The sequence below is a fragment of the Sylvia atricapilla genome, chromosome Z (genome assembly GCF_009819655.1).
Source record: "Sylvia atricapilla isolate bSylAtr1 chromosome Z, bSylAtr1.pri, whole genome shotgun sequence".
NCBI lineage: Eukaryota > Metazoa > Chordata > Aves > Passeriformes > Sylviidae > Sylvia > Sylvia atricapilla.
The window spans coordinates 56,707,433-56,731,423 of NC_089174.1; the positions used below are offsets into that span (position 1 = coordinate 56,707,433).

At 35.0% G+C, this 23,991-nt stretch overlaps 1 protein-coding gene across 1 annotated transcript in view; it reads left to right on the forward strand.

Moving 5' to 3' along the window:
- The window catches only part of TTC39B (tetratricopeptide repeat domain 39B), a 44,563-nt gene extending 21,071 nt beyond the window's left edge, over positions 1–23,492 (forward strand). The window contains exons 3-18 of the mRNA XM_066338513.1: positions 664–795; positions 2,573–2,649; positions 3,798–3,865; positions 5,832–5,896; positions 6,041–6,146; positions 7,464–7,529; positions 9,088–9,196; positions 10,021–10,088; positions 10,176–10,235; positions 10,532–10,693; positions 11,765–11,856; positions 12,136–12,256; positions 14,209–14,320; positions 17,560–17,677; positions 18,781–18,897; positions 19,861–23,492. Coding sequence (XP_066194610.1) covers positions 664–795; positions 2,573–2,649; positions 3,798–3,865; positions 5,832–5,896; positions 6,041–6,146; positions 7,464–7,529; positions 9,088–9,196; positions 10,021–10,088; positions 10,176–10,235; positions 10,532–10,693; positions 11,765–11,856; positions 12,136–12,256; positions 14,209–14,320; positions 17,560–17,677; positions 18,781–18,897; positions 19,861–19,954 — 1,567 coding nt within the window. The 3' untranslated portion in view covers positions 19,955–23,492. The remainder of the gene's footprint in view (positions 1–663; positions 796–2,572; positions 2,650–3,797; positions 3,866–5,831; positions 5,897–6,040; positions 6,147–7,463; positions 7,530–9,087; positions 9,197–10,020; positions 10,089–10,175; positions 10,236–10,531; positions 10,694–11,764; positions 11,857–12,135; positions 12,257–14,208; positions 14,321–17,559; positions 17,678–18,780; positions 18,898–19,860) is intronic.
- Positions 23,493–23,991: the final 499 nt, after the last annotated feature.

The following is a 23,991-nucleotide window of genomic DNA, read 5'->3' on the forward strand; positions in this document are numbered from 1 at the left end:
GATCTTGTTCTTCTGACTAATTCTTCTTGATCTCCTGTTGCCTTTTCTCCACTGACAAAAAAGGCATGGCAGTGCAGACATAGGGAATTAAAGAATATGGAAAGGGTCATAGGTGAAACCTGTCTTATTTGTGACTTTGTGGAAAGGCAGTCTGTGTGGCTGATCTTTAGGGCTGGTGTCTGAGTTCCATCCACTGTTCCCCTGTCTGTGTCTGAAAGGAGCACGTGATATTGAGGGGCATGTTGACAAGAGGGATGTGTAGCCCATGTTGATAGAATGGAGTAATGTTCTCACTCTGCAGTTTGGTGCTAGTAAGAATTAAGGATGATGTATTGGTGTTGTATGGACAAGTTCAAGGACAGCTTTAAATGAAACATGAGGAGGATGACACAGCTATCAAGTGTTTGCTTTTAGTGCTCAAGAGAGGAAGTGGTAGGAGAGCTCAAGTGAGGAAGTGGTAGGCCAGGGATATTATCCCTTAAACTTAGCTGTAGTTAAACTCAAGCTTATTAGAAGGTGATATTGCTAGGTTATATTCTCAGGTCTGTTACTTTCCTGCTTATTCTTCTGTCTTTTCACAAATTAATACAAGTGCCTCTGCATTTAATTTTGTATTGCATTGTAAAGTGTTGCTTAAATGCACAAGATTCATGTTTTCCCTAGGTCCAAAGATAGTATGTACCATGCACTTGGATACAGTACTATTTTAGTTATGCAAGCTGCAATGACCTTTGAACAGCAGGATATACAAATGGGGATTTCTACTATGAAGGATGCTTTGCAAACCTGCCAAAGGTAAGCCCAAGCAAGCCCAACCACTATGAGATACTAAATCCGATAAGCATTCTTTGTGAAATACCCCAGTTCTCTGTATGCTTTTGAAGCAGACTCTTGTCTGTATGATAGTGGTCTAAATTTGTAAAGGTAGAGATAAAATACAAGATGTAAAATAAACACAATTATTACTGGTGAGGATATTTTTCCACATGATATTGTGGAAACAACAGACTTGTTCTGTTTAGGTATTAATTACCACTAAAGGTTGGTTCACTGTGTAAACCTACACATCAGCTGACATTACATGATTGAAATGTCTGAGCTATTGACAACTGTGACTTTTTGTTTTCCAACACTTTAAAAGCCTATATTTTGAATTTTCTCTCTCAGCATGAAAACAGTCTTTTTAAAAAAGTTATTTCCAAAGGATGAACCAATAGTCTAATACAATTAAGCTTATACTAAGGTTTCTTCTGAAAACCAAATAAGTTGTTTTATTGTTGTACAAATTGTTTAGTTTGCCTTAAAATGAAAGAGCTACTATTCACATCAGAAATCATCTCAACTGAACATTTGGCTTCTGGTCTTCCTTTGAACAGCAAAAAAAACTTAGAAAATGGGTTGTGAAAGCTAAAGTTTTAACAAACCTCTGACAAAAATAGAAAACATTTCTGCTTTACTCGTTCATCATCATATTGGTTAGGCTATATTTTATCACAATGATTTAAGAAATTACTGCTAAATATTAGTTTAGACATTTAACATCATCATCTTAGCCATGGCAAAAAAGAAAAGAAATGAGAAAATGTTATAAGATGCTATCTGAAGAAGAAAAGGTGTGAGCAGTTTCTGCATCTTTTCCAGATGTGCTATCAATTTGCAGTTTCATCTGAACTATGTTGTTTAGTGTGTCTGAAGATTAGATGTCCATCTAGACAGCTGCAGTACAGGATTTCATCTCTGCAGGATATAAACTAGTCTAGTCTGTCACAAAACTCATAAAAAGGCAAGAGAAAGGTAATTAAACATTCAAAGATGAAGAATTAGCATAAATATGCATACCTTAATTCTTGTATGCATTATATTAATGTGTAGTGTCATAATCTTGTTGTTGGGATCCCACAATTGTCAATATGAAGAGTAGTGTGAACAAATGATAAGCTAATGCTTAGTATTTATAATCAGTGACTCCTTGGTTTGCAGAATGCATTCGTTTTCTAAATAAAGAATTGTTTCTCTAGCTTCTTTGTAAAGCTGAGTTGTTTGTAATTTGTTGCCAAAAATTAGTTTTTGGAATTAAAACATGTACAGTGGAGATCTCTTGGAAGGAAACTATGTGATTGTTTTGACATTTTATCTGCCATAAACTACCATAAAATACTGAAGCATTTATGTTGAAAAAAGAGCTCCTTTTAATTTTCTCATCCTGATTCTGAGTACAAGTTTAAGAAACAGAAAAAAGCAATTCATAAAACTTTGAAGTCCGGGTCATATGTCTTGCCCAGCATCAGAGACATCTCTGCAGCTGGTGAGTGGCAGTAGAGTTGAAGCTGCCATACATATAAAGTAAATTAATTGAACTTGCAAGCATGCATTTAATGTTGGATAGGCTTTTTAGCCTAAAGGGCATACAAGTCTTCAGACTGCTGAAAGAATTGAAAAAGTTGGCAAACTATCATTTTGCTAAGAATCTCTGTAAATTTTGGTTGGAAATTATTAAGAATTCCAAGAATTAAATTCAGGTTTGTGTTGAAATGTATATGGCTTTCTTTTCTTCCATGCACAACTTATTTAGATTCAGGAAAAGGAGCACCGTGGTGGAATCATTGTCCAGTCTAGTTTCTAAACAGACAGTGGATCAGTTGAGTGAAGGTAAGTGGTTAAATTATACAGTTAAAATAAAAAAGTGAAAAAAGCTCAAAACTACCCCTACCAGTGTGTATAAATATGCTTAACTCTGTGACTTGATAGTATTTTACAATAATAAACATGCAAACCGTGTATATAATCTTTTTTTTTTTCTAGTTTGAATGCAAAGCTTCAGTGGAGAATTCCTCCTAATTTTTTTTGTCTCTGGGCATGCATGAATTAAGACAGGAATGCCTTTCACAACACATTATAGGACTGAAGGGAAATTTCCGTTTTTTTTTTTTTTTTACTTAATAACAGCTTCAAAAAGTTTAAGAATCATTGATGCAGAGGAGTAAATCCTTGTCATTAGTTGCATTGGAATCTGAATATATTAACAAGTTTTGTGCTTGTCTGTTTTGCCTTAAGGTGTTTTGGGAAATGGTATCAGTACATTGTTCATGGCTCTGAAAATGCTGATCTCCTATTTCTGATTCAGGCAGAATCAAGTATGCATTTTTTTCTAACCTGGCACAAGAATCCTCTTTAATACTTGGACACATCAAACTCACCACGTATGCACTGTACATACAGCAGCCTTGTGCATGTGGCTGGTCTTGCAGCATGGGTGCAGAGCTACTTGTGTTATGTGTGTCAAATCAAATGCACTTTAGCGCTGCATGAAGAGAGAAAGTCTGCCTGGGGTTTTCAGTTTGTTAAGCATGATTTGGTGAAAACCTGTTCATAATGTCTCAGTGGATGTAAGAAATGCCTGAACCTCCGTAAGGGTTACCATTCATCTACAGAAACTTCTTGTAAGATGTGGAAAGAGGGCTGAAAGACTGGAGTTGCTGTGGGCTGTTAAACTTAGAATCAATGAAAAGTACAGGACACCATCTACCACAATGTGAAATAGCTTTTGCCATAGACTGAGGTCAGCTCTGACAATGTTTTGTCTGAGAACAAGGGATATAGAAGAATTCTGTTGGGATTTGTGTGTTACAGCTACTACTGAACAGTTACTGAAATGGCAACAGCAGAATTTTGCCTTTTTTTTTTCCTTTTCTTTTCTTTTTCTTGTCTTGGCAGCATTTTGTTTGTTCCATTGACCCCAAGAAGCCAATATTGATAATGACTTTGCTGATAGTAAATAACTTTTCTTTCTTATATAGAGGAAATGCATGCTGAAATCTGCTATGCTGAATGCTTATTACAGAAAGCAGCTCTCACCTTTGTACAGGTAAAGTCAATTTTTGATTTTGTGTGACTGTAATGGAGAGATATTAATACTTGTAAAACAACATTCCAACAATAGATGGAATAATAAAACCCATTTATTTTGCTAGTGAATGTTATTTCATTGCACTGATTGAAAGTATGGTGAATCCTGTGCTGCTTGGCAAAGTTCTCTCTTTGTATGAATAACCAAAGATGATATTCAGATACCAAGGTATCATCCTAGGGTGTATTGCTGTGTTATACAAGGTGGTATATTTAAATGGTTTGCATCACATTGAACAGTGTCCTGTGCTCATACAAAAATATGTTCCAGTATGAGGAAGTGTGTGTTTGAAACTATGAGTCATTTTTTGCATGAACGGGTAGAATGTTTTCCAACTAACATAACTTCAGCTGGTACACACATGTAATTTCCATTTTAGTCTTGCTCTCTATGCAGAAGGTGTCAGGAATAATACCCTAACAAATGTTTATAAAATGGACATGCCTTAGCATTGCTGAGGTAACAATTTTGAGCTTACAGAAAGATCTGGTATTTTATATTGTGTGGTGCTGTTGATTTAGGTTGTGGTTCAGGGACTTCATGCTACAGAGTTTTCAAATTCAACTTGGAATTTGATTGCTGAAAACAGGAATCAGTTGTGCTTCTTCAAAATAAGTGAGTGTTTAACAAGTATTTATTGAATGTGTTTTAGATAATCTCTTCCTGTATAAATTATGAGAAAGAAGTGAGGCACATAGATACTAATGTCAGATGAAGTTCCTGTGGCGAATACTTATAAACTGCTTGATCCAGTATTCGGCCAGAAGTATCAGTAAATACTATTAATGGAATGCTATAGGAAACCTATAGCTTGCTTGCCTCTTTATTGACTAAATGGAAGCAACGCTTTTTATTTTTGGTGGGTGGGGTCTGTTTTAACCATGAAAAGAATTTTGAAAAAGTTGTTGAAGGAGGTGAGTTAGGACTGTATAAAATAATAAAAAAACCCCTTAGATGTATATTTTCGCTAAAACAGCACGTCTTAATTGCTTTTGACTGTAATGCCCCACTCTGCTGATTGCTGTGCTGCCCTATATTCCATATTTTTCGTCTTTGGCTGATGATGGTTCATCTTAGGATGGTGATGATAACAAAAATGTAACCACTCAGAGGGAAATAGAGTTCTTGTACTAAATACACTTTCATTTGGGTGCTTAGACTTGCAGACAAGACAGATGAGGTCTTTTGAAATGGTGCTCCTTTTATGGAAGCCAGAATTTCCTTTAGTTCACCGTTCCGAGGCACTTTTTTTGGTGCTTTTTCATTTTCCACGTTGTATATACTGTCCCTTAGTATTTAAATGTGCATTTCTGAAATGCCAGCACATGTTCTTCCGTGTGAATTCTAGGAGAAAAACATTCATCCGGTTGAACTGATGAGGTCTTGCTTTTCAGGAATTTAGTTTTGATGACAAGTACATTGTGGCTTTGTTTTGATTTTTCTAGAGGTTAATAAGCATGTAAATTGAGTAATACATCAAGTTACTTTTAATTAATAATGGAATATCATCTGTTCAAGAGGTTCTTCAGTTTGTCTTCTGCTGGTTTCCCTAGGCATCTTTGTGTATGTCAGAATCACCATTTCCAAGTGTTTAAAAGACCTCCTGCAGCACCATCTGGTGGAGAGCTATCTTGGTTCATTTATATACATTGCAAATTCTACTCAAAGGAACACTTTGACTCTCCTTTTCACCTCTCTCTTCAGTTTTAAAATTTGTAACATGCACCAAAGAAATGTTTCCTGGACAACTTAGAGCAAGTGTTAACTTCAGTCTTAAATATGCATCTGGTAACTGAAAAACATTTACAGTGATTCTTATGGCACTAGCTTATAAATGAATGTAAATGTAGCTGGAGGGTTTTTATGTATGTGTTATGTGTAATATGAATGCGCAACATTTTAGAGTTAAATCTTTCTCTTCCAGGATGAAAACATGATCAACTTTATCAAAGGTGGCCTCAAAATTAGGACAAGTTACCAAATATACAAGTAAGCTATTAAAAAACATTAATTTAAGCATTTGAAGTTGCATTAATGCCCCCCAAATAGAAAGGAATATTTTTGTATCAATCATAGTCACTAATAAAATTTCTGTGTCATATTTCCCCTTCCCTCATTTTTCTCCATCTCAAGGGAATGTCATCAGGTGCTGCAGATGACTCAGGGGAGCAAAAGTAAAAATGAAACCTACTACCAGTTTGAAGGAGGAGTAAAACTTGGAATTGGAGCATTCAACTTGGTATGACTTCTTCCACTACAGAAAGGGAATTGGGATAATTCTGTAGGACTGTCTTTTTGTGTACAGTACTGTAACTGATTTAACATTTACATGTTTGTAAAGTAGAGATACAGGCTTTGGAGGCTTTATGCAATATGAAACCAGCTGCAATTTCTGGCATGCCTGCTTTCTGGGTTGTTTTTACTAGTTTGTTCTGAACTGTTTCATTCTCTAGGAATAACTAATGTATGTATTTCTGAAGTGAAAAAGCACCTGCATCTACCTGTGTGTAGCAGGATTTTTAAAGATGCTTACACTGTGGTTGCAGAATAGCTGGAGTGATTGTTTAATTCTAACCCCCCCCCCCCCCCCCCCCCCATATATCCGTTTCTTTTGCTTCAGTGACATACTCTAGATTCATATAGGTAATTATAGTTAGAAGAATGAAAAATAGTTTACTGAGTTTGTGTAAAAGAAAATTGCATTTTCTTTACAATTTGTTACAGTTGCACATCTCTCATGGCAACGGTGAAAATTGATTTCTGTCAGTATGTTAATTTCTGTATCATTCTTGATTGGTGATGGCCAATTTTAAGTATGATCGGAAGAACTCAGGTCTGTCTGCGCCACACTCTAAAATTCAAGCGACTATGTTCATAAATGCTCTGACCTCTGCTATTCTTCATGGAGCCTTCTCAGTAGGAGGCTTAACAGAAAAAGTGTCTGATAGGCAGAATGTATTAGGGTGAACAGAGCGTTTTAAAAACGGACCCTCAGGTAGACCTGCTTCTTAAGGTTCATTGGAAAGGTGGTTATGGTGTTTTACATTTTCTGTTGTGGAGGATGCAGTTACAGAGGGAACAAAAATGCCTATAATAGAGGGCTGAAAGATTATAGCAGAGGCTAGTATTTCTAAAACCATTATGCTCTCTGATCTGCTGATTCAGTGCTCCCACAGGAAAAACAAGTAAAGCTTCTTTGGGACTCTTAATAAAATGGAGTAGTGGAAAAGGAAGATGACAGTTGTAGGTTCTAAGTAATACTAAAATAGTTAGGAATTCCATTCCACAGTTTTCAAGCAATTCTGACCAGCTGAAGGTAGAAACATCTGTCATTATCTAAGGAAGCACAGCTGGACTCTGTCTACTTTCATGCTAGTTGGTCATCAAAATGCTGAGCATGCATGTTTACTTCCAAAATCTTTTCTGTTTTACTTTTTACTAATGTGTAATAGCATTTAACATAGCAGCCAGCTTTTTGGGTTCACATTTATAGCAATCTAACTAGTTTTTTAAGTGTACACATTTTAATTATTCTTTTATTTTAAATATATTTCAGATGCTGTCACTTTTACCAGGAAGGATCCTCCGACTTTTAGAATTTATTGGATTTTCTGGCAATAGGGTATTAGATTTCATACTTTTTTTCAATTTTCAAATTAATTTTTTCTCAGATAAAAGACTGGATGGATTTAATGTTATGTATTCCACACTAAAAGTATAATGTCGATTGTTTATCAGTATTTTAGTGTTGTTAAAAAGATAAATGGGTTAGATGATACAGGCATAAAAGCACATATGGTGATACCACACGCTTTAACAACCATAGGAAGTGACCAGTTTACTTAAGAGGAGATTTTGCCAATGGGATTTCCTTTCCTTTTGCTGGTCCTTAAGTAGAGGATATCAGCTTTCTTTTCTAGTTGATGTAGTCAGAAATTGACATTCCTTGCCAGTAACTGAGGGAAAAATGACAGTTCTACATTTTTCCACCCAAAATCTCAGCCCATTTCTTTGGAAAAAAGAATTTCTGAATATCATGTGTCACCTTGGAATCTAGGTATATCTTTGTCTTGTGGATGAAAAAAAATATTTGTAATTTGTTTTGTTAGTATTTTACAGCTCTTTAAAACTCTTTGACTCCCATAAAAAGTGAAAAAACTCAAACAAAATTCAAGCAAAAAACCCTAATAACCCATAGAATTCAGTGCACAACTGAATTTCAAGTTTTTAATGCTACAATCACCATATGGTCTTATTGCTGTTACCTTGTCCACAGTATCGTTCTCCTGTTGTAAAATTAGACTTCAGTAGAGACCTGTTCATTCTGTTTCTTCCTCTGAAAAGCTTGGTTCATGCTGAAGCTCTTCCAAAGTACATGTTTTTCCCTGACTAAAAATGCAATAAAGGGTGAAAGAAAAGGAATGATTTTGAAATACCATCACAATTTTTTTGTGTGGTGCTTGAAGTCTCCTATAATTCATCAAGCTGCTGTGCAATAAAACTGATCTGTAATATTTGTTTTGAGGCAAAGCTGTGTTTCTGAGAAGTCACTGCTTTTGGTCAGGGAAGCTCTGAACTCATCTCAACACCCCCCCCAAGCAGTCAAGCTGTTCTGTAGTGGGTTTAAACAGGAACATAAGGGAAATCTCACATGTTAAGAGCTGCTTAAGGCTCCATGAATCTGGATCTTTCCTTGGACACTGATATATCTGTAGAGGTAATGTTTTGGTCAGAACCTCAAAGTAGTGGCTGACTTGATGGAAGAGAGTTGAGGATAACTGGGGTTTTCTGTGTAGGAAGATTCACACCAACAAGTAGCACTGGAATAGCTGGAAGAGTTTACCACTGAACATAGATTGAAGGATTTTATTCTGAAAGGCTCATAGTCAGAACCTAATGGGAAAGCATTGTAGACCTATGTGTCTGCATGGTTCATGTGGTGTTCTCATTTCACCAAAGCACTGAAATGCATGATTTTATTAAGAGTTAGATTAGTCTTCTCCTTCCTAAATGCTGTGACAGAAATGTTTTGGTAGAGGGTTGTGTTGGATTTGAGACAAGTACTGAATTATGAAATACTTATATCTGAAAGGAAAACTGAACTTTGGTTAGCCAGAAAAAATTAATAGTAACTCTGTATACTCATAGTTAATTCTGCATGTGTTTGTGATATTTCTTAGGAGTTGGGCCTCTGCCAACTACGGGAAGGCGCATCTGGCAGCAGTTTGAGGGCCATTCTGTGTACTTTCACCCTGTTGGTTTATCATACTTACGTCTCCTTAATCCTTGGTGAGACCACTGTGTAGCTTTTCAGTCATGCTACACCTCATGATAGATATTGTGATTTATTTTTATAATTGAATTTCAAAATTGTGGCCAAATAGGAGTTTGCTGTATACTTAATTATGATCTAAAATTACTATCCATGACAAAGTGTGTCTGCAGAAACAGTGAGGGTGAATAGCATTATACCAACATCTTGTTCCATTTGCAGGGTGTCTCAACAGCAAAATATTGCAAAGCAGTATTAAGTTAGAAAAGTCATTTTCCATAAATTAACATCAAATGTGAAAACTATCTCCAGTAAAAAGCCTATACAGAATTAATTGCTTTTGCTGTTCAGAGCTAAAAGTCATGATTAATTCTATATGCTTCTCTGCCATATATTTTCACATTCTTTAATATTGAAGTATTTTAGTACTTGTCCCTCAGGCTCATCAGGAAATTAAGGAGAACTTCATTTCTTCCAGCATCACTTGTATTTCATTACTGAGTTCAAAATTAGGAGAAGAGGCAGCTGACAAATGTTTTCCTAACTTGCTAAAGCAATTAAAGGGATTTAAAATTATAACTAGGATCAATAATGGAACAGTCTAAAAAATATTCCTATAATTCTAGTCTGTTTTTACTTACAGACATTTAGTATTTTTAAAGCACTTAGTATCTTTGAGACAAGAGTTTAGTTTTATAGAAACACAGTATTATGAAATAATTCTGCTTTCACTTAAAGCAATCATCCATTGACTTGTCTAATATGATTTGAAAACAAAATCTTACTCTATGGAACTAGGATTTTTTTAAGTACACTGAGGTTGGTTTATTATGTTTTCTAGGTACAGGGGAAGCCAACCTTCAGGAAGCAGACAGTCTCCTCGAACCCTACCTCCAGAAATTTCCAAATGTGCGTATTTTTAATAAATTTTATAACAGAAATGTACTTCCCTAAGCTCCAACTCCTAACTGGTTATTTTTCTCATCTTTTTTCAAGGGTTCAATTATTCTGTTTTATGCTGCCAGAATAGATATACTGAAAGGAAATTTTGAAAAGGTAAATAATTTTTTTTCCTAAGGTTCTTGTTTAGTGTTTAGCCTGAGGAGGGGGAAAATAATTCATCTACATATCAGTTGGACTGATAAGTATGCTGTTATCCCTGTTCACATTCATTGTCAGTGTTAATTCCAGCCCTCTCTCTAAGTGAGACTGAAAGGGAAGTTTATCTCATTTTACTTGTCAGGTGTTCTCCGCCTGGGTGCTAGGTAAGAATTTGCTCTGTAATTAGACATTGGTCTCACATGGAGTTGTAATTGAGCTAGTTTTCATCATTCTTCCTTAACTACTCATAGGCACAACTGAGGTTCCAAGACTGCATAGCAGCCCAGCAAGAGTGGAAACAGATTCATCATCTTTGTTACTGGGAGCTTATGTGGGGCTACACCTTCCAGCAGGACTGGCTTCAAGCATATCGGTATGCAGACCTGCTCAGCAAAGAGAGCAGGTGGTCTAAGGTAAATGGACAGGTGGACTTTGTTATGATCTACCAGTGCTCTCTAGTTAAAGCTACTTATCATTTTGCACAGTAGGTATAATGTTTACCTTCCTGAGAAACTCATAAACAAAGACACAATGGCACCAAGATGTTTTAACTGGGTGGTTAAGGATGAATTTTTATTTCATGTTTTGGAACAGCAGAACCATCAGCAGCAATGATTTGGCCCCTCCAAAAATGGAGGTACTTGCCCAAGGTGGAAGAAGGAAGAGGGATAGGAAAACTAAACTTGTCTCTCAAGTCAAGTTCTAACACTCACTAGTAAAACTTGGTTGAAAAACTGTGTTTGGTGTTTATAAACAGACACACTTACTCAGCAGCTGCTTTGTGATACAAAATGAGAAAGACTGCTGAGGACAGGATCTCACAAGAAAAGATGGGCTATCAGATAACTTTTTTCTTGTAAAAACATTTCTCAGAGTATGAACCAAGGACAATATGTCAATAACCTTTTATACATGATTATTGTCTGTTCCTCTATAGGTTACTGTTTATTATCTTAATTAAAAAGGATATAATTCTAGTAGAATTAGAACATCTAATTTGTGGCAAAAGAGGAAGAGAATAGTATATTCAACATGAAGTGTTGAATTCAACATACATCTTTAATAGAATTACGTGGATTTTTTTCCTTGCAAAACCCATTCCTTGAATCAGTAGTCAGGTATTTCCTTCTGTTCTTTTCAAGCATGTCTCTACATGTAGTAGATAATAACAGTAGTGGACTTTGGAACAGTTAAGTCATTTAACCTCATTTCTTTGACAGTGATTTGCATAATAAGTTCTCCTAATCTTTGTAGGAGATACCTTTAACTTTCTGACAAATATATAGTACGAATAAGTACATTAAAAATAAAATTACGGAATAAACTATGTGACAAGGGAATGCTAAATGTTTATAGTTTTACCTGCATGAGAATTATGGAAATACTTTGCTGAACAGTTGGGGTGAGAGGCTGAAGTCTTTAATGTATTGATTAAATACAGAAAATCAGATGTGGTGATCTGTTTCTGCTTCTTTTTGATATAGGCAATATATGTATTCCAGAAGGCAGCAATTCTGTGTATGCTTCCAGAGGATGATTTGAAGAAGACTGGTGAAGACATAGTCTCTTTATTCAGGTAAACTTTTATAAAGCAGCTGTATGTGCCTTCCCCCACCTCTATGTCTTTATCTTGTGTGACTTACTTCTTGCTTTTAATCATAAAAACTTCACTTTTTCTCTTTGCCTTTAGCGTTAAAATTGCTTTTATCAGCAAAGGTAATATCCTACAGCTCTGGTCTCCATGGTGTAAAACAATTTTGAGGTTTATATTTCAGAGAAAAACAGTAAATATAACTGAAATGAGGTGAAAAAATACCAATAAACAAGTTCTGTTTTCCATTTTCCCTTCTTGTAGACAAGTGGATGGTCTAAAACAGAGAATTGCAGGAAAATCTATCCCAACTGAGAAGTTTGCAGTAAGGAAAGCTCGACGCTATGCATGTCCTCAGCCAGTGAAGCTGATATTACCTGCCTTGGTATTTGTTCTTGCTTTGTTTTCATCTTTTACAAAAAGAAGAATTTTACATTATAAAAAAAAAAAAATTGCATCATTATATGGGGGAGGAATAATGTTGTCAGGTATTACGTGTCTGCATTTAAAATTTTTTGAAGTAATACTGTATTCATGCAATGTGATTTTTGTGAGAGGTATTAGAAACTGGATCATAGTACCAACACAGTAGCAGTCTGAAACAAGCACCAGATTTTTTTTATGTGAAAAGCTCAGCATGCACAAAACTGCATTCATGTTCTTTAGATTGGCATAATTTTAGTCCTTGTCTTCTAAACTCATTAGGACATTAAGGAGTATTTTGGTATTGTCAGTTTTTCTAGTGAAAGGAAAAGTGGTGATTGGTTTTTGATACTTTGTTTTTCTTTGTATTGAGTCTGATTAAAACATACAGAAGTTAAAGATACTTTATGAATGCTATTCTAATTTCCCATGTTTTAACGCCAGAGTCATTACTATTGCAGTCTGTTTATATGTGCACAGCAGTGATACTTTTCATATGGGTATGCTAAAATCTTTGTAACATGCATAATTTACTAACAACTGTACATGAAAAGCCTAATTTGAGAACGAATTTCTTATCTTAAAGCTCATTGATATAGAAAGAGAAGTACAAAGAAAATTAGTCCACTGGCTCTAAAATTCACTCTATATTAAATTGCATGTAGAGGACGAAGTAAAATTTTTCTTGGGCTTGTACCTCAGAGTGCTTGTAAGCTGTGAGTATATATATTTGGTCTTGCTGTCAAATCCAGTATCTTTTAATTCAGGATTTTTTTCATCCTAGATTAGGCATAACCAAACATAGTGAATGGTTTGTTTCAATAAGTATAAATAGACAAGACACTGCAAAATCTAACATGATGTATTTGATGATGTTTGTAACACTGTTTCAGACTTTGATAGAAACAGATTTTTTCTCTGTCTGAAAACCTACATATTTACAGTACAAATACAAGGGGAATTATTTCACCAGTGTATTGTATGAGCTTCATAATGACATTAGGCTTCATATTTCAGAGGTGTAATTTCAATTACAGTAGAACAAATGATACTGTAATATGTGATGAATAAGTAAAGGTCTTGGCTCCTTGTTGGTTAGCATTAACTCTCATTCTGCTTAGGTTTTACAATGTGATAATGCATCAAAACAAGCTTATTTCTTACTGTTGTACTGAGACACCTGGGAAGATTTTTTTCTGGGATTTGCCTTGGATTTTTCCAACAAGATTTTGTAGAAATTATAGTAAAATCATATGTTGGATGTGTTGTATCTACTTCCAGTTTTGCTCTGTATAGAAGGTAATGGTCTGCAGGTTAGAGCATCTCTCTCTCTGTATGTATATAAAAACACGAGAGTGTATTTTTGGGTGCATACTTAAATAAGTGTGCTGTATATACAAGCACACACTCAAATGCATACCAAGTTTACCTGTCACCCTTTGTACTTTTAGCTCTTTCTTTAGTTCATGCAACAGAGGCCACAAGTTGAACCTAAAGCATCCAGTTTTGCTGATGTGTTATGTGAATGATGGTAAACTCCCCTTATAAAATCTGTTCAGTTTAATTTTTGAAGATCTGTGAAAATACGTGATAGTAGAATCCATTAAAAACACGTCAGAACATTCAAAACGTAGGAACCCAGGTTAGCTTTGTCAACACACATTCAGCATAATTTTTCCTTTCCTACTCATAGGCGTTTTGTACCAAAACAAGCTTTGGTAGTATTTTTATGTACTCAAAAATGTTCCACAACAGTCTTTTTAGAGGCAGTCTTTAGTTAAATACTTATACAATTCCATGAGTTTTTCTTACCTTTTTGTTTGTTTGTTTGTTTGTCTGTTTGTTTTTGTTTTGGATTTTTTTGGGGGTTTTTATGTTTTGTTTTGGGTTTGGGTTTTGTTTCTGTTTAATCAGGAAATGATGTATGTCTGGAATGGATTTGCAATTGTGGGCAAAAGAGCAGACCTCACTGAAAACTTACTGGTAACAATTGAAAAAGAAGAAACTGCTCTACAAACTGAAACTAGTAAGTAATCAATCAAGATTGTATTAATAATCTTATAAGAATTGCTGACATGTTAGAATTGCTGACATTTTCTATGCTTCTGTCTTCTGATATTCTGCAAGTGAGTGTTTGCTTTGACAGCGTGCTAATTAAGTCGAAGTTTGGAAATGTTGAAGCCACATGAAACCTAAAGTGGTTCTTAAGTATGTTCTTTATGCAGCTTGATTGATGCTGCAGACAAATAAAGATGACTCAAGGACATGAGGTTATTAGTCACAGAACATGACTGCTCTAACTTAGTTTGTCTTTGAGAGTATTCTTGGACCATAATCTACTAATGTCTTGAAAGTCTGAAAAATGCTTTTTTAAAACCAATTTATATCACACTTTATTACAGAGGACACGTGCTGCATAGAATATGACAAAGTGTAAAAGATACAATGAAGTGCTATGCATGAATGAGTTTGGTTTTTTTGTTTTACTTGCTGGCAAAATAAAACATGTTTGCTAGTTGCAAAATGAAACATACTTAACAAATAAACTTTGAGCATGGCTTTACATCTTAGGGTAATGTTTGGAGAATCAGCCCATAACTTACTCCTTAAAGAATTTAAATTGAATTATTGCAACTGGTTTATTGCACAAGTACTTGATTTTATCAGGGTGCTTCTGTCACTTACCATATGAATTATTTGATAGATTTCTCTTTTGAGTTTTTCTAGAATGAATATTACCCTTTTGCATGTGAACCTTTTTAAATGATAGTTCACTAAAAATAATTTCTATTGAACTCAGATTTTAGTCACACTTATGAACAATTTAGTAACTTATTTTTACCAGTAGTTAAAACAGACATATGTTACATTTCAGAATTGCAAATATGATCTACAGTGTAAAGATGCATAAGAAATTACACAGGGATGTGCAAAAAATATATATCATGGTCAAATCCAGATGGTATAATAAGCAAAGTGAGAGTAACCTGCATGGCCATGTTTGAATTCGGTTCCTTTATTTTGTATTGCTTTCTGCTTTTCTGCAGAATCACTAGTGTCTGTCTTAAATGTTTTCCTTTCTTGTTGTTGTGATATTAAAGCAAAAATCTAGTGATATGCAAGATACTTGCAAATAAAGTAATTCCCATGACCTCCGCATGTAGGGTTCTGGCAGAGCCTGCTGGAAATCAAGTGCTGCATTGGTGCAGAAATTTGTACTAGAAGTGCTCATTAGTTGTAACAGTGAAGTACATTTCCTGTCAAATCCCTAATTATAGATATGCAAAGTACCAAAATAAAAGCAGTGGAAATAAGACCACTGTGTTTTTCTTGCAGAAATTCACTGTTTGCAAACAGGATATAGTCTGGAAATGTATATACTTTCTGTGTGATTTTTTAATAACTTCTGTCAGATATAATTTTATTCACATATGTGATCTTGATCTGCTTTTAAAGATACAGAAGCAGTGAAAATAAAGACTCTGATTACCAGAGTTGCTGCTGAATCTCTAAAAAAGTGAGTAAGGCTGCTAGCAGAGTATGACATGGTTACAATATAATTTTAAGAGACAGTTTTTAGTAGAAGTAATGTCAAAGGATTGACAAGGTGCTGTGAAAGAAGAGTGTTGATTATACACAAAGGTCACTTAGGGATTGAGACTTCTTAGAACTGTTTTTACTTCATTTGCTTCACATGGACGGGCACAGCATGGAATCTCTCAAGGACTGAAAGTAGTTTTTATGTTATACAGAGCTGAAAATAGAGATGGTAGAAGGAAAAAATGAAAGGCACTAGAGATGTTTGTTTTTTCTTTTCCCGCCACAGGATTTCTGGGAATCTTTTTTTTTTTCCATTTCCAAGATCTAAAAAAAGAATATGTAACTTCCGGAAAAAATTATTTTTTGCTTATTTTTTTGTCCTGGTATTGATCCTTGCTTTGGTGTAGAGCACTGCAGCTGTAAAGATGGTTCTCCCACATTTATTGCAAGGTTATCTGTGTTTAATTGGCCTGTGTGTTTGTTGTCATTTAGTGTTAATGTTTTGGCATAATAGCTTTTATTCTTTTGGGAAATAAGACTAGTAGTTGAAGTTGTTCAAGACTGGTGCGCCCTTCCTGACATGGGTGCATGCCCCCAGAATTTCAATGAATGAGTCCTTCAGGAGACAGTGGTAGAATCCAATACCTTAGTCTAGCAAAACAGGCTAGAGGGAATACAAAGTACTTACGCGCTGCACTTTACTATCACTAAAAGCGCAGTCTGTCAGTTACAATCTATCAAGACTTTTTGGGTTTAAACACAGACAGAAAGAAGGCTGAACATGGTGGCAAAGCACTTTGTAGAATCCTGAAATGCGTTAGTCTTGCATGTTTCAGAACTGTTAACGCAGGATTTCTTCGGCAGACTGTTAAGGAAAAAATTAATGTGACCTTAGAGAGCTGGTAATTAGTTGTAAACAACATGATCAGAAGGGAGAGTGTTTTGCTTCCTGAATTGTTAATGTATGTGGTGCCATCTGTCTATCCATATGTGTTTTCTTTCCTTTCTTTTCCTTCCTTGTACCCAGCAAATGCTACAAACTAAGGGAACTAAAAAGGATCACACTTGTTAAGTAAATTCTGAATTTATTCAAACACTCTCTTTCATATGGTATTTTTAGTCCTATTGAACATAAACTTATTGAATTTTTCAACTATTATACCTCAACTACTGCTGAGGCTTCTCAAACATTAGAGATGATAAAAATACTAGTAAACATGGTTTCTTGAATTTGCACTGCAAAATGATGCTTCTGAAGTGTTCTGTAGGACAGAGTCCTGGTGTGGTTTTACAGGCTTTTTTATGTTACTGGTGCTACTGGATATCTGCCAGTGCCCTGTAACAGGGGAAACTATTAGGATAATATGATGGTTTTCTGTCTCACTGTAGTTTTAGCTATTCCAAGTAAGAAATCTTACTTAATGACTCTTTATGTAATGTATTTAATTAATGACTGTTTAATCTCCAGTTTATGCCTATTTGTTGGATGTTTCAATTTCTTCCTATTTCTTCTTGGCCTGTCTTTTGAGAGAAAGATACAGATGTCATGGACACAGCTTCTTTAGTAGACAATATTTTAAATCATGCCTGAAGGTTATGTACATTTTGAGGTATAGACCATGAGAAACAATGTCCTGAGTCTGAATACATATTCCCTACTGAAAATCTAATTTTCCTTTTCATGATGTCTCCAAATTGTTTGACATATCTCACTTCTACTGTTAGATCACAATGAATACTATGTGGATGACGCGTGCATGTTGCAGCTACTGAAAGGCCTCTGCCTGAAACACTTGGGAAGACTCATGCAAGCTGAATTATGTTTCAGTAAAGTAATTCAAAGGTAAAACCCCCCAGAAATAGATTTTCTAAATTTTCCTTTTTTTTTGGTGATGTTTCTGATGCTCCTGTTGCAGCTATCATGTTAGAACTTTGATTAATTAAAAGTCACGTTAAGGAGCTGGAATTAAAATACCTCTGAAAGTAGTTAGAGAACCAGAAAACTTTCCTTGTATTTTTCTGTAGCAATTTCACACTTACTGTAGCTTTACCTATGTGGTGCTTGAGGCTAAATAAATCAAACTACCAGGTAACATACCCAAATATATTTGAATTGTATTTGCAGAGCTACCGTGTAACATTCATATATGTTTCCTGTTTGGGTTTTTTTTTTAAAAATTTGCATTTAGTACCTCAGTAGTTAACACTTCTCCATGTAGATGAGAAGTTGTGTTATGTGTTTTAGTTGAAGACTGCTTTTTCCTGTGTTACAGATTTTCAGGTGTCAGATCCATACCAGCTGTAATAGCTTTTCTATATAAAACATGAGTCAAGTACTGGTTGTAGTTGAAAACTACTTAGAAGTTTTTAGGTATTTGGGCTGAAGAAGCATTTTTACATGTGCAATGTTTCTAAGAAGTTATTCAGAAAAATTAATAATTAATAATAGAATTTATTATTGAGAACTAGGTGTGCTTTAATTCTCTTGCTGTCTTGTTTTCTCTTATAATTTCTAAGATCCCAAGTGAGTTTAGTCAACGACATTGCAAGTTACGGGGCAGAGGCACTTGATTGCTTGCAAGTTAAAGGAACACTATTTCTGAAACATCTTTTTCCAAGGGTAGATGGCAACAGGCAGGCATTTATAGCTGAGATATTTTTAAAAATCGAAAGACAGCATAAAGTGTACATTTTGCATGGGTGAGAGAAAACGTTTTCTGGTGAGTTGAGTACCTACATTTTGTTCAGCTTTATTTTCTACATGTTTAGGTCTGTTATAGTGCTTTAAGACTGTTTATCAATGTGTACAGGATTAACTAGTAAAAAAGGCTTCAGAAGGGTTTTTCTGGCTGTGTGCTGTTACAGGCAGTGATTCCTTTTAGGAGTTAACTGGTCACTTGAGACAGGGTTGTAAGTAACTATTTCTGTATTTTTCTGGTTTTCTAGTGAGAAGCAAATAAAATATGACAGTTACTTGGTGCCATTCACACTGTATGAATTGGGTCTTCTGTACAAACAACAGGATGAGAGAGAAAAAGCAATAAGATACATAGAAACCGCAAAGTAAGTGGAATTTTTTTATCACCTTGTAAATGAAGAATAACTGTGTATTTGTAGCAATGAAGTGTTTTTTCTTCCTGACAAATTCCTTGCAAAATGCAAGTAATTATAAACCTGTGTTCTAGATTTGCAGAACTTTTCCAATATAGTTGAATTTTGCAGTTTCAGACCCAGTGGAGTAGACAGATTCAAATAAGACACAGTATGAAGGGAGAATGTTTCTTTCTCTTATGGGCTTCAGGGATACTGAGGGTCTACTGCATGCATGGGATGAAGCTGGAGAGTCCGGGAAGGGATGTGAACCGTTCTGTCGCAGAGGCAGCTGTGGAAATTAAATCAGCTCCACTAAAGGTGTTAGTAGGTTAAAAGCCAGTACACCAGTCTGACCACACCCCTTTTTCCTTTCACATGGTGTCACAGAAGAGAGTTTAATTTACTGTAGAGCAGCGTGTTTGCTGCATTTGTAGATTGTAGTCTGAGATAGAATGTCCCTTGTGTTTACAGAGAAGTAGCCCAGTGATGTAATAGTGTCCCCTCATGGGTCTTTTTGTTTGTTTGTTTTGGGGAGATGAGATTTATAGAATATGATTTCTGTAAATATGTTTATTACTCTGGCTGAATTGTCTTCTGAGTTGGAACATACATTTTCTACTAACACCCTTTTCTGTAGTATTTGGCTTGTCATTTCACAGCAAATTTCAGTAATTGGGAGAGCTGTTAAAATCATCAAATTAAGTGAAAGAGATGCTAAGACACAGGCTTAGTTTATCAGGACATTTAATTTTAGAATTGGTCTTAAGTTTTCTTTGCTCAATTTGTGGATGTAGCTTTAAGTGTCTCATAACTCATCTGTGTGTCAATCTCCATTTCCTCTTGAAGGAATAAAGACCGTTAACTTACAAACACATGAAGTCAAAACAATCCAGTCCAAACATTTTTTCTTAAAGTAAGTTGTCTGTTTTGCAGAAACAACTACAAGGAATATTCGATGGAGTCCAGGTTGCACTTCAGAATTCATGCAGCACTTGACAGCTTGAAGTCATCTGCTTCAACTCCTTGAATGAGGAGGGATGCTTTTCATGCATATAATAAATAGCCTACACAATCTTTTTGAAATCTTTTTTTAATCATAGAGAAGAACATAATGATTGTTTTCTGTCTCTTCTATTTTGATGTATGTCATTCCTTTAGACATTTTCTGTATAGCGCCTATACTGTATCTACATGCTCTTTTAAAGAAGATCTTATATTTTGTTTGATAAAAATAATTTAATATTTGACTTGAATGGGGGATATTTTTAAAAAATAGGTGATGGTGCAATAAAGTTTAATGAAAATACTTTTTTTTTTTTTAATATAAGAACAGATGCAGATTATGCAGTGGAACTGGTGATAATTTCTGCATTTTTTGAAAGTTTGATTTTCTGCAGTACACTTGAGACTTTTTTCCTCCTCTGGAACAAAAATGCAATGTCTGCAGATAACCTTACCCACAGTTTTTGGCATACCATATTCTGAAATTTGTGTTCCAGAGGAAAGAATTAGTTATCTTTGACTTAATTTCATTTTGGGAACAAAAGTAACCTCTCTGAAGTGCAATATTTTTACTCTGTCAGATGAAGCTAAGCAGGTCTACAGTTACAATGTCTTTGCAGGTCTGTTTCACTCAAAAGAAGTGCTTACAGGGGATTTTTTTTTTTTTTCACTGAGAATAGGTATTTTGGAACTTATGCAGGATGTCTTTCCCAGTGAGAAAAGACTGGGAAATTCTGTCTGATGTCTACCCCAAATAATTCTTGGCACAACTGAAACTGGTTGCTTCCCATCTTCCCTGTCATAGATCTGGAGGAAGGATTGTTCTTTTCCTTTTTGAGGCAATAGTTTAATATTTGTAGACTGGCACCCTAGCTGATAGTCGCTATTCTTGGATCCCAAGCAAATTAAAGAAAAAATTGATGGATTATGCATTTTTCCTAATAATGAGTTATAATTCACATTAAAAGAAGTTGATTGTGCATCAGAAAGTGAATCCACTTTTAAACTTACATTTAAGAAAATGGGCATATGCTAGTCTAACTTCTACCAAAAACATGCACTAAAATTGAGATATTTACAAGTGCATGCATTTTTCTTTTCATGCTTATGGGCAAATAGCAGCATCAAATTGTATTTCCATTTTTTTAGATACACAGATTCTCTAGCTGTCTATTCTTAAAAATAAAAACGTATTTGATTTTTATTTAAGTATACACCAAATAACTCTTCTTTCACTAGCTGTTGCAAAACTTGCCATTTCTGTATTTTATCGATGTCCAGGATGTTTACTTCTGCACAGTAAATTCATAGTGCCTGTGCTCATGTGTGTGGTTTTCTGCCCTTAACTACCCTCCAAGCAAAATCAAGATAAAAGAAATGGGTGAAAAATGTGTTCTCAGTAAATGAGTAACCGAAGTTTCTAATCAAACAGTCAGTATAATCTAAATGCTATAGCAATTCTTCTCAGGTTACTGAGAGCACGGCTTTCTCCTATGACTTACAAATAATGGGGTCATATAACTGCCTATAATTCTGTAATACAGTGGTATATTTACAGGGGAAGTAAGAGTTTAAAAATATTAGCTAAATAAACATAATGGGTTTTTCAAAATGGAGACATGATCCAAAGTCTTTCTTTGTTGGTTTGGATTTGTGTCTATTGTAAGTGTGTAACTAAGTTATTGTGTAAAATTATGCACATGTAGGTTTGAAGCTTAGATACCCAAGACACTGAATTACTGATAAAATAAGATGCTTACTTTCAAATATATTGTTGACTGTAGCTAAACTTCAAAACAGAGATTAGCATATGCTATGAATTGACTTCTCTAAAGATTTGCCCATTCATATATATCTGATTGTAAACTGTAGTGAGTATAAATTCATATATTTTCAGAAAATGCTTTTAATGCATCTGTGGGCATTATATGTTCAGTTCAGGTTATTTTAGTTTATTCTGATTATTGGATTGGGGTCTGCATATTTTCTCTGTGGAAGGTGATGGGAACAATTGCCAGTAGAACTTCTTCTGATTGGTTCTAACGCTAGGAGAGTTATAACTGAGACTACAGACTCTAATGGCAGAGCATGATGTAGTCTCTGATCTCTTGTTTTTGTGGGGAATGTCTTACAGCTAATATTTTATGAGTGATTTGAGGTGGAAATCAAAATTAACAAAAAATGAATAATGATCTTCCTTAGAAATTGATCTTGTTCACAGTTTAGTACAAAGCTTCAAGAAGCAGGTTACATTTTTCCGTGGGTGATGTTACTGACTGAAAAGAGAGTAAAAAGAGCTATTTTCTTCAGTTCAGCCTTCCAAAGGTAACAGTAGTTCTCTGTGTATGTTATACTGCGTTTCTTTTGGGATCAGCCTTTTTGCACTCCTGCAGAGAGCAGGCTTATCGACACAAATTTGCAGTACCCTCTGTAGTGTTTTGTGGACATAGTATTAAGCACTATTTAGAGCTTGTCTCCTTTCTGTGCTTGCTCTTCCAAACTTTGCTAGAAAGATTGATGGATCAGGATTCTTAGCTTTAAGCTTTATTCTGGATATTTTTCTAAGTCGTTAACAGTGGAAATATAAATGTGTGAGAGTGATTTGTAACCCTCCAGTTAAGGTAGGTCTGCACAGAGCTGCAAGAGATGCTTAGTTTTCCAAATGCTGCTGAAAAGTGCATGTGTTCTTGACACAATGCATCAGTGATGCAATATTATTTAGGACATTATGTCTGAGTTAAGTGATTTCTGTCTAAGAGTTCAGACAAAAGGTCTGTGACGCTTTTTCTTTTTTTAAAACTGGTGTATTCTCTACTGGGCCTTAAATACAGCTCTGATTTAATCTTAACTGCTGTTTATAATATTCACCGCACATGCTCATCTTCCAAAATTCAGGAATTTTGAATATTGTGCTGAGACTTAACGAAGCAAAGCTGATCATTTACTTATGATGCTATAGCCTCTCTTGATAATAGTAGGAATTACAATATATATGAGAGCAAATTTAGTTTTTTAGTTTAAACAAGCAAGGCTAAGCTTACAATTAAATTATGACAAAATGTCATTTAGTTATTTCTGGTAATAGATGCACTTTTTTTTAAGTCAAGCAATAATAAATTAGCCTGGTTATAGGACAAAGCTGCTTTTGATTAAGAATTGCCTACTTAGAAGCTATTACAAAAAAATTCTTGTCTGTGCATATCAGTCAAATGTTTAAGCTGTTGACTATGGTTTATGAGTCTTTATTAATCAATTTTTAACAGAAATTGAAAGCAAGTATATGTTAAAAGAAAGCTGATGCAAGATTGTTACATATTTGTTCTTATACACATTGGGTAGCAGCTGTATGTAGCACTTTATGGCCAGAGAAATGTACAGTAATCAGACCTTGTTGCGTTTCTAAAACACCCTGCAAAGCAATGTGTAAAACAAGTAATTTCTTGTAACAAATTCAGCTTAGACTTTGCAGTTATTTTATTACTAATCTTAATGTTTCGTGTCTTCTGTTTCTGTATATTCCTACACTGCCTAGTTCAACAAAGAATGTTTATATTTGCCCTGGTGCTGCTGTCTTTTTGCTTCTAATCTACTGAGGTTTGCACATGTTCTTATCTGGTACTTGATGAGTAAAATATGAGGGCAGAAAAACAGAAAATGAGGAATGAAGTATATTCTGGTTTAAAGAGCATGTAGAAATGTTCCTTGTGATGCACTGGAATGGATTTTCACTTCAGAGGAATAAATCACATGTGCTTGTGCTACCAAAAGCTGAATTTGGCACTGTACTCTAGTGGTACATCAAGAACATTCAGCTGAGATTTACCAAAGCATCGTCATCAAAAAAGTCCTGATCTCTAGTTTAAAAATGCTACGTTAGACGTAGTGCTCTTATGCAAGCTGTCCAGACTGAGAGGTTGTACAAAGCTCTCAAGGCTTATTGAATGACTAAAATGTCTTTTGAATGTAGATAGAAAATACAAAATAAACTATGGGAGGCGGTGTGTGTGTGGGTTTGTTTGTTTGGGGGCGTTTTTTGTGCTGCTGGTGTTTTGGGAAATTTTT